Source organism: Dendropsophus ebraccatus, chromosome 1 (assembly GCF_027789765.1).
Source record: "Dendropsophus ebraccatus isolate aDenEbr1 chromosome 1, aDenEbr1.pat, whole genome shotgun sequence".
NCBI classification, from domain to species: domain Eukaryota; kingdom Metazoa; phylum Chordata; class Amphibia; order Anura; family Hylidae; genus Dendropsophus; species Dendropsophus ebraccatus.
Window position 1 is genome coordinate 222,050,182 of NC_091454.1, and position 10,695 is coordinate 222,060,876.

Consider the following 10,695-nt stretch of genomic DNA (forward strand, 5'->3'; position numbering starts at 1 on the left):
ATTTTGCTCTAAGAACTTGTCTAGGCCGGTTTTGAAGCCCTCTACTGTTTTTGCTGTGACCAGATCCTGTGGTAGACTGTTCCACAGATTCACAGTTCTCATGGTAAAGAAGGCTTGTCGCCTCCGGAGATTGAACCTTTTTTTCTCCAGGCGGAGGCAGTGGCCTCTTGTCCTTTGAGGGGGTTTTACCTGGAACATCTTTTCCCCATATCTCTTGTAGGGGCCATTTATATATTTAAATAAGTTAATCATATCTCCCCTTAAACGTCTCTTCTCCAGACTAAACAAATGTAATTCTTTTAATCTCTCCTCATAACTAAGATGCTCCATTCCCCTTATTAGTTTAGTTGCCCGTCTTTGTACCCTCTCCAGCTCTAGAACATCCTTTTTATGAATCGGGTTCCAAAACTGGACAGCATACTCCAGATGAGGCCGCACCAAAGCTTTATAAAGCGGTAATATTATATCCCTGTCCCGAGAGTCCATGCCTGTTTTAATGCATGACAATATCCTGCTGGCCTTAGAAGCAGCTGACTGACATTGTGTACTATTCTGTAGTCTATTATCTACAAGTACACCCAGATCCTTCTCCATCAGTGACTCTCCCAGAATAACTCCCCCCAGGACATATGATGCATGTGGGTTATTAGTACCCAGGTGCATAACTTTACATTTATCCACATTGAACCTCATTTGCCAAGTGGACGCCCAAACACTCAGTGTGTCTAAGTCATCCTGTAACATCTGCACATCCTCCATAGACTGTACTGTACTACAAAGCTTGGTGTCATCTGCAAAGATAGAAACATTGCTGTTAATTCCATTCTCAATATCATTAATAAACAAGTTAAACAGAAGAGGGCCCAGTACTGACCCTTGGGGTACACCACTTATTACCGGGGACCATTCGGAGTAGGAATCATTGACCACCACTCTCTGGGTACGATTATTAAGCCAGTTTTCAATCCAGTTACACATTAAATTTTCCAAACCAATAGACTTTAACTTACCCATCAGACGTCCATGAGGAACTGTGTCAAACGCTTTTGCAAAATCCAGGTACACTATATCCACAGCCGCGCCGCCATCCAGGCTTCTACTTACCTCTTCATAGAAACATATTAGGTTGGTTTGACAGCTTCTGTCCTTAGTAAAACCATGCTGGTTATCACTTATAATACTATTAGCCACCACATATTCCTGGATGTAGTCCCTTATAAGCCCCTCAAATAGTTTCCCCACAATGGACGTTAAGCTTACGGGTCTATAGTTACCTGGGGAAGTTCGAGAGCCCTTTTTGAAGATCGGCACTACATTTGCCTTACGCCAGTCCCTCGGCACAATACCAGTAAGCAAAGAATCACGGAATATTTCATACAAGGGAAGTGAAATTACAGAACTGAGTTCCCTAAGAACTCTGGGGTGCAATCCATCAGGCCCTGGAGCTTTGGTTACATTGAGTTTGTTTAATTTATCTTGGACCATATCTATAGTAAACCAGTTCAGTACATTACATGTGTTAGCAGCACTGGCCCCACCCACCTCAGTACTGGCCCCACCCACCACAGCTCCATCCTCTTTTGTATATACAGAACTGAAGAACCCATTAAGTAACTCAGCTTTCTCCTGATCCCCAGTTATTAATTCCCCGTCGCCATTATTTAGGGGTCCTACATGCTCTGACCTTGGTTTTTTTGCATTAATATATTTGAAGAATTTTTGGGGGTTTCTTTTGCTATCTATAGCTACCTGCCTTTCATTGTGAATTTTTGCTGCTTTTATTACATTTTTACAGGTTTTGTTGACTTCTTTGTAATGTTTAAATGCTACAGCTGACCCCTCTGATTTATATTTTTTGAATGCCCCTTTTTTCTCATTTATAGCCCTTCTAACCTCGGTTGTAAGCCATGTGGGATTGGATTTTAACCGTTTATATTTGTTACCCATAGGAATATATTTGGCAGTACAGTTATTTAATGTGGATTTGAAGATTTCCCATTTATTAGCTGTATCAGTATGCGACAGCAGCCGCTCCCAGTCTATGCCCTGAAGTTCTGCCCTTAACCCAGGAAAATTGGCCCTTTTAAAATTAAGAGTTTTTGCCCTCCCAACATGCTTTTCTTTTCTACACTTTAAGCTAAAAGTCACTATATTGTGGTCACTATTACCCAGGTGTTCATGGACAGTGACATCCCCAACCAGCTCAGCGTTGTTAGAAATAACCAGATCCAACAAGGCATCACTTCTAGTTGGCTCCTCCACAAACTGGCCCAGAAAATTATCCTGCAGGAGGTTAAGAAATTCCCTCCCCTTTGTGGTTTTAGCTGAACCGTGACCCCAATCTATATCTGGGTAGTTGAGGTCCCCCATTATCACTACTGTTCCCTCCCGGGCAGCCCGCTCTATTTGTCTATTCAACTGGCCATCTACCTCCTCAGTAATGTTGGGGGGTCTATAGATTACACCAAGAATAATTTTTTCCCTCTTTTCCTCCTTCTGTAGTTCTACCCACAATGCTTCCACATCATCACAGTCATCTCCCACTATTGCATCTATTACACTCACTTTAATATCATTTCTGACATACAGACATACTCCTCCTCCCCTTCTGCCCACCCGGTCCCTTCTGAACAACGTAAATCCCTGAATATTGACAGCCCAGTCATGTGAGGAGTCCAGCCATGTCTCAGTCACACCAACCACATCAATGGACTCCTCCAGAACCAAGGCCTCTAGCTCCCCCATCTTGCTGGCTAGACTTCTGGCATTAGTAACCATACACTTTATATTACCATCGAGTTTAACCGCTTCATTATAAGAAATGGGATTTATTACTGTGCTGTGGCTATAATCATCCTCACTGTTCATCCGCAACATATGGATCTCCCTATGCACTGGTCTTATCCTCCCCTCACAGGACCCTTCTCCCTATCCACTGGTCTTATCCTCCCCCCACAGGACCCTCCTCCCTATCCACTACTCTTATCCTCCCCCCACAGGACCCTTCTCCCTATCCACTGCTCTTATCCTCCCCCCACAGGACCCTTCTCCTCCCTCCTCATTGTTCTGTCCCCTCTTTAACCTATCTGCCACTACATTACATACTACATTGTCCTCCCTCCACATCCCTAGTTTAAAAACCCCTCCACCCCTTCTAGGATTCTCTCCCCCAGCACAGCGGACCCCCTTCCATTAAGGTGCAAATTATCAGTGACACTATTACTTTTCCCTATGTAGCTATTACCCATCATAGGAGACATGAAAATTGTATTTTTTAGCCGAAAAATCCCATCTGCACAGAAGTCTAATTTTCTTCTGCCCCGAGGTCCCTTGTGAGGGCTTCACCTCTGAGGACTATGATTAATTCAACCGTTTAGTGCAGAACGAGATCCCTGATCGTGAGTAATTTACAGTTAGCGTATAACACATGAGTCTCTATATATAGGAGACATGTATCCTCTGCGTTATCTTAGAAGACACTGCTCTATACACTGTAAGTACTCGGCATGCATGAAATAGGATTGTCTCTATCTGCACATATACATCATACTGTACAGTTTGTGACGTGGCTCCATTTTCCCCTGGTTGAGCTCAAGAAGACATCAACAGGTTGGAAAGTCATCAGCTCTATCAGAAATTTCCGGTAAGATTCAGGTGCACCGGTACAGGGGAGCCATTACGAGAAGGGGGGACAGAGACAGAAGGTCGGGAAAGAACCTGTAGAATAGGGAAGTATTCAGGTTACTGTTAAAGTTTTAAAGATGAGTGAGAGTCTGATGTGTTGCCATACTGAGTTTTAGAGAACAAGAGATGGTTGAATGAGTAGCGGACAGTAGAGGAGAAGAGCAGGAAGTCTTGTGAGACATTACAGATGAGGAGGTATCGCAAGATTAGATCAAAGATGAATGGAGGGCACTGGTTGTAGACAGTATAGTATGAGAATGTTAATATATTGTACTGAATCTTATGGGTTGGTAGCCAGTGACGGGATTGGCTATAAGAAGGGGCCATATCCATAGGTAATAGGACTAGGTTAGTCATATGGTTCATATTTCTTACGCACACCTATATGATACAGCACCAAGTACAGGAAACTAAGGCTATATACTAATTATAATCTAATTATATCTCCAGGTATTTCTGACTATTAAGAGAACCATGATCAGCACATATACTTATATCCAGATACTCCTCATCCTCTCTCAGTGTATTCATGCCTTATTCACCAAGACCTCCCAATGTAATCTGGAAATAACAGAGCTGGAGGGGATAGAACAGGCTGGAGATATACTGATTGGGATTATGATAACTCTACATGTGGACAGTGTATATATTCCTAACACATTTACTGAGAGACCACCCTGGACCACCTGCACCAAGTAAGGAACCGGAACATTGATGATGTTGTTTAGTGTATAGTAGTGCCTGACATCTTGTATAGTAGTGCCTGACCCTTACCTGGACTTGACTATTACAAATTTGAATACTCAGCACTTGGGTAGCACCTACCTTTGTTTTAGGTCTATTCTTGCTCCTTGTTTAAGGCAGCCCATATATTGATCCCTTTTCTTGCACAGGTATAATCTTCAGTAAGTATTTCCCAGTATACAACTACTGCAGTGTACAAACTTAATCTATGTACATTTTAGGACAGAGTCTTATATATATTGATAATAAGTAGAATAACCCTAAATATATCATATATATCAACTATATCATATCAGCTGAAATGTTTTGTCTGTTACCGCTAAGGGGAAAACTTGAAAATTGGTCAACTAATATAAGAAAAATAGGGTTCTTTTTTCCTTCCAAAAATTCTGACATTTTCTTCCATCTAAAGGTTTGGTATTGAGAACTACCAACAGCTTCAGGCAGTGGTTTTTGCAATTGAAGAGATCAACAGCAACTCTGAGTTTCTTCCAAACATCACATTGGGTTTCCAAGCCTATGACGCTTGCATCTCCATCCAGCACAGTTTAACGGGAACGTTGCAGGTGATCACGGGTCAGAGAAAAGCCGTCCCGAACTACAGATGTCTTGTGGACCGTCCTTTAAGCTCTGTCATTGGTCATGCATCATCTACATATTCTATTCTCATGGCTCATATTCTGGGACTTCTAAGATACCCTCAGGTAATGAATGATTGATACATTGGTTCGATCATAGAATCAGAAGTGTATTGGGCAATGAGAACAAAGCTGTACCGGTCCATCTAGAAGATCAGAAGATCTTATGTACTTAAAGATTCAGGATGTATTGGGCATTATCAACAGGATTGGATTGACAAACTAGGATAGCAGAGGATTATCGGGATGGCATAGAATTTAATATGAAAATAAACCATAGCTGGAACAGGGTCTATGCAGTTATCTAAAGAAGGACTTTACAAACTGTAAGGCGCCCCCTAGTTGTTGGTGAGAAAAAGGTAGGGAAGTTTTCGCAAAGCAACAATAAGCTATACGGCCCTTTCTCTGGCTGTAACTATCTCTGGTTTTGGAACATTATTGACTCTTCTTATAATTATTTTAATGTAATGCAGAATTTAAGAGACAACTGAGGGGCAGACCGAGCACCATTTTGATTTTTCCATGGACTTCCACCACAGATGAGAAGCGCTGCTCTAAAGCACGAGGTTATAAGTAGATGACAGTATCACAGTAGGACAGAAGAAGGTTGTTAAATTTTTTGTTGTTTTAAAAATAATTTATTAGTCCTTGCTGATTTTTTCCACCTTTGAGTGTAATGAGGTTCTGAGTTCTCTGCTATATCCTAGGAGGATATAGTAGAATTAACAGCTTTAACTAAAGTTGGCAAAATGAATAATTGTAAATTAGAATCTGTTCTAAAAGTTGAAGAACAAAGAACACTACTTCAGTGTTTAGTTACTGACATGAAAAACCATCTCCAATCATTATATTTTCATACAGATCAGCCATTGGTCTTCTAGCTCTCTCCTCAGTAACCGAAGAAAGTTCCCCTCTTTCTTCAGGACTATTCCCAGTGATGTTTTCCAGTCTAAAGGTTTGGCTCAGCTGGTTTTGCAGTTTGGATGGACTTGGATAGGGCTTCTGGGTTTAGATGATGATTATGGCCTGCAAGGTATGCAACTTGTCAGACAAGAGATAATAAAGGCTGGAGCATGTGTGGCCTTCACGGAAGCCATTATCTTAACTCGACCAGATCGCAATGCTCCACACATTGTGAACACAATAAAACAATCGTTAGCCAAGGTTGTGGTTGTCTTCTCCAGGGATATTGATGTATTTCCAATAATAGTGGAGATGGTAAGGCAAGAAGTTACCCAAAGGCTATTTGTTGCCAGCGAAACTTGGTCGACCTCACAACTCTTCCAGGGAATCAACACAAGTCTTGTTCTAGGCACGATTGGTCTGGCTGTAAGCAGTGAGACAATTCCTGGATTTGGATTTTTCCTAAACAATGTTCATCCATCCATGCCTTCAGAAGGAAAATGGGCAAAAATTTTCTGGGAAAAAACTTTTAATTGTGAATTTATTGGAGAGAACAACATCACAACTTCTTTATCTTCTTCAGTAAAACCATGTACAGGAGCAGAAGACCTCAGGAACGTAACAAACAGCTACACTGACGTTGACCATTTACGAGTCACATACAATGCCTACACAGCAGTAAAGATCATTGCCATGGCTTTGAAAGATCTAAGATCCTGTCAAAGGGAAGAAAACATCAGTCTCATCCAGGCATGTGCTGATAATTCCAAATTTGAGCACTGGAAGGTATTTTATATTTCAGATAAAGATTGTAGAAAGAGCTTTTTTAAGATAGACGTAATATTAGGATTACAACTTTTTAACCTTTTTAAAAATAGGAATTATCCTAATGTTGCATTTGATGAACTTTTGTGTGTTATTTTTCTGGTGTTCTTTTGTTATATTTATTAAAAAAACCTCCCATACGCATTGTAATATAACTTTTGTCCTAGAGCGAAATGAAAAATCAGTCATAGCACTTCATGAAGTAAAACTTAAAAAAAGTTATCAGTATGAAATATTTAGACAAAGTCCCTCTGCAAATTTAAAATGGGGCCCCAACACTAGAATATTGTACCAAGAACCCAATATTTATGTGCATAATTATAAAACCGCTATACCATAACTAGGCCATCATGCAGTGATTTAATACTACTTCCATACTATTACTGTACCATAATAAGATAAATTATAATAAGATTACCATTAATCATATTTGCCAGTATATAGTGAATAAATATTACCAAAACCACTATGGAAAAGACCATTACCCTAAATAATGACCACTATACAATAAAAATCAAAAATACAAATGCTGTTTTTTTAATTGTTACAACTGGTAAATCACACTTTATAAAAAAAAATATTCCCAGTGGGAACAACACTATATTCATAACTTAATTTCAATAACACTTAAAGTGAAGAAGAGGGTACCATGCCACTGGCAGCTCTCTTTACAAAATCAATATTTATATGGCCCTGTTGACAGTAGAATGCAAAGCAAAGGCCATTCTTTTCACTAAATACAGTCATTGGAAAAAGGTTGGAAGAGTAAACTGAAGCTGATCTGATAGTAACAGAAGCTCAATTTCCTACTTCAATACGTTCTAAGGCCGGGTTCACACTATGCATATCAATGGCCGTTCTGTTACTGAAGATCATCCCAGCTGGTACTGCAGTACTTGCTGGATGATCTTCACTTTTGGTAAATTCGGAGGCGGGCGCACTCATGTGTGACGGCATCTGAATTCACCCCTCCACACAATGGAGCGTGCAGTTGTGTGAACTGACAGGTTCTCTGCAGCCGCTATTCAATGAATAGCAAAAAAAACACTGCAGAGACATCATCACGTGTCTTAACATCAGTGAGCTAGCCAGACCCTCCTCCGGGAAGGAACAACCAATCAAAGGAATGTCTCCAGTCAAGGAAACCACCCAAGCAGGGTATTCTTTCACAGACAGCTGTTTCGGGGTGTTTGCCCCTCATCAGTGTGGAGTAGGATTCTGGATGCTGGGAGCAATGCCTAGTAAGTGCATGCAAAAGGAAGCTGGTTGACCTCAGGGAGATCAAGGAAAATACTGCAGAGACACCATCACTTGTCCCGACATCAGTGTATTTTGCATTTAATGAATAGCGGCTGCAGAAAACTGAAATGTCAGTTTTTCATGCAGCCGGATGGATTCCCACCGCCCACCCAACCTAAGCTACCTTATACAGGTCTCCAGTAACAGTTAAAGTTCCAGCATATCATCAGACCGCTCTTAAGCATGCACATATCCAGCCTACACCTCCACTTCCCTCTTTAAATAGTTTAGAAAGCTATTTGTTGGAAATGTTCATCCTATCCTGATTTGTAATTATTGTTTTCACAGCTTCTGCGCTACATAAAGCGAGCGAGGCTCACACTGAGTAGTGGTCAGGAACTATACTTTGATAAGAATGGAGACCCACCTGCAGTCTATGATATAGTCAACTGGCAACTGGGCCCAGGTGACACCATAAAATACAAAAAAATTGGAAGCTATGACACCACAAGATCTTCAGATCAAGTTTTTCATATAAACACAAGTATCATCCAGTGGCCTGCCGGAGAACAGAAGGTGAGGAGATTTTATTTCATCACCTATAGTGCTACATATGGTGGCATCTAAAAATCAGTAGGTGTCATGCATCTTTGAAGGATTGTGTGGTATGGAAAGTTATAACTATAAAAGAAAGATATATTTTTATTTTCAATTCTTGAACCCCCAGGTTCCTCGCTCAGTCTGCAGTGAGAGTTGTCCTCCAGGTTTCAGAAAGGCGACAAGAAGAGGAGAACCTGTCTGCTGTTTTCAATGTGTTCCATGTCCTCAGGGAGAAATCTCCAACCAAACAGGTAAAAAGCTGTCCCTCTTATCTACAGTACACTTAAAGTGACTCTGTCACCCCCTTTTTGCATTACGACTTCACTATTCAAATGTAAAGGGTAAATTTAGAAGTTTTCATACTTCATTTTTTTTAATCATACATCATGGTGCTTGTTCCAGTAAAAAGTGATGTTTTATCATCTGCGGATTGTGCTACCTGGGTGGAGCCTCGCGGTTGAAACACCTCTTAGCCCCACCCACATCACTACTGTAGGCCCCGCCCCATGACATCATCAACACATAGGTCCCACCCCCTCAACGGTTATTGAAACAGGCCAGCCTAAAGGTCTAGGCCCCATCCCCTCTAGGTCGGCCCGTACCAAGGGCCACCAAGGCGGGTGGCGATGACGTCACGGTACGTGCCCTACAGTGGCGCTTCGTCCATGAAGCCCTGCCCAGGTAGCACCATCTGTAGATGACAAAAGATCACTTTTTACTGGAACAAGCACCATGCCGTTAGATATAAATGAAAGGTATGAAAACTGCTAAATTTACCCTTTACACCTGTGTACAGACGTCATAATGCAAAAAGAGGATTGACAGTGTCACTTTAATGTACAAATCCAGTTATAAATAATTTTTTTTGTGGGTGTGTGTTTTAGATGCTTTGGATTGCCTCAAGTGTCCATGGAATCAGTGGCCTAACCTTCAGAGATCTAAATGTCTCCCAAGAACCATAGATTTCCTCTCCTATGAAGACCCTTTGGGATTAACCTTGGCAGTGACCACAGTCATCTCCTCCTTGTGTCCTGCTTCCATATTAAGATTTTTCATACAATATAAGAACACTCCCATAGTAAAGGCAAACAACTACCATCTAAGCTGCTTTCTTCTTTTCTTGTTGTCTCTATGTTTCCTCTGTTCCTTGGCTTTCATTGGTCCGCCCCAGGCTGAGAAGTGTCTCCTACGACAGTGTGCATTCGGGATTGCTTTTGTCCTTTGTGTCTCTTGCATCTTGGCCAAAACTATCACAGTAGTGTTTGCTTTCTGGGCTACAAAACCGGGCAGCCGACTGAGGAAATGGACGAGTCTTAGAGTTTCTCTCTTATTTATCTTCCTATGTTCCTTATTACAGTTTCTCTTGTGTATCATTTGGGTGTCACTTGCTCCTCCATTTCCCCAGTACATTAGTACACAAGCACAACCCACAATCATCAGCTATGAATGTAATGAAGGGTCACCTATCGCATTTTGGTGCATGTTGGGATATCTTGGCCTCTTGGCATCTATCAGCTTCATTGTAGCTTTTATGGCCAGGAGACTCCCCGACAGCTTCAATGAAGCTAAATTCATCACGTTCAGCATGCTGGCCTTCCTTAGTGTCTGGGTGTCTTTTATTCCAGCCTACCTTAGCGCTCAAGGAAAGTACACTGTAGCTATGGAGATATTTGCCATTCTTTGTTCCAGTTGGGCTCTGGTGATCTGTATGTTCCTTCCTAAATGTTACATCATCTTGTTCCGACCTAACATGAACTCTCGGGAAAACCTTGTGAGGGATCTGAGGGTTCAACCCCATGGATGAAATGAAGATAACCTGTTTTTTTGTGTTTTTGTAGTATATAAAGCTTAAAGTAGATCCCGATGATTCTACACACAGCTGAATAGATTTTTTTTTTATTATATGGAAACCCCATAATTTTTTGGATTTTTAAGGTGGATAATTTGAAGTCAAAAACAGAAAACTGATTTGTAGTTGAGCAATTGAAAGTTATGTCCCATAGTTTTCCTTTCAGTTTCAGGGATTAAGATTTGGGGCCAGTACCCCAAATAAGAAGGTCTC

At 41.2% G+C, this 10,695-nt stretch overlaps 1 protein-coding gene across 1 annotated transcript; it reads left to right on the forward strand.

The window, feature by feature from the left end:
- Positions 1 to 3,506: 3,506 nt before the first annotated feature.
- On the forward strand, positions 3,507 to 10,437 carry LOC138784928 (extracellular calcium-sensing receptor-like). Its single transcript, XM_069960637.1, has 6 exons — positions 3,507 to 3,643; positions 4,841 to 5,132; positions 5,928 to 6,755; positions 8,382 to 8,609; positions 8,761 to 8,884; positions 9,518 to 10,437. The coding sequence occupies exons 1-6, from the start codon at positions 3,507 to 3,509 to the stop codon at positions 10,435 to 10,437; spliced, it is 2,529 nt and encodes an 842-aa protein (XP_069816738.1).
- The last annotated feature ends 258 nt before the right edge of the window (positions 10,438 to 10,695 follow it).

Excerpts from the sequence above, each read along its gene's own strand:
- LOC138784928 (XM_069960637.1), top strand. The coding sequence starts at position 3,507 with ATGCATGAAATAGGATTGTCTCTATCTGCACATATACATCATACTGTA. Across the intron at positions 5,133-5,927 it reads GACTTCTAAGATACCCTCAG|ATCAGCCATTGGTCTTCTAG; the intron begins GTAATGAATGAT and ends ATTTTCATACAG. Across the intron at positions 6,756-8,381 it reads CCAAATTTGAGCACTGGAAG|CTTCTGCGCTACATAAAGCG; the intron begins GTATTTTATATT and ends TTGTTTTCACAG.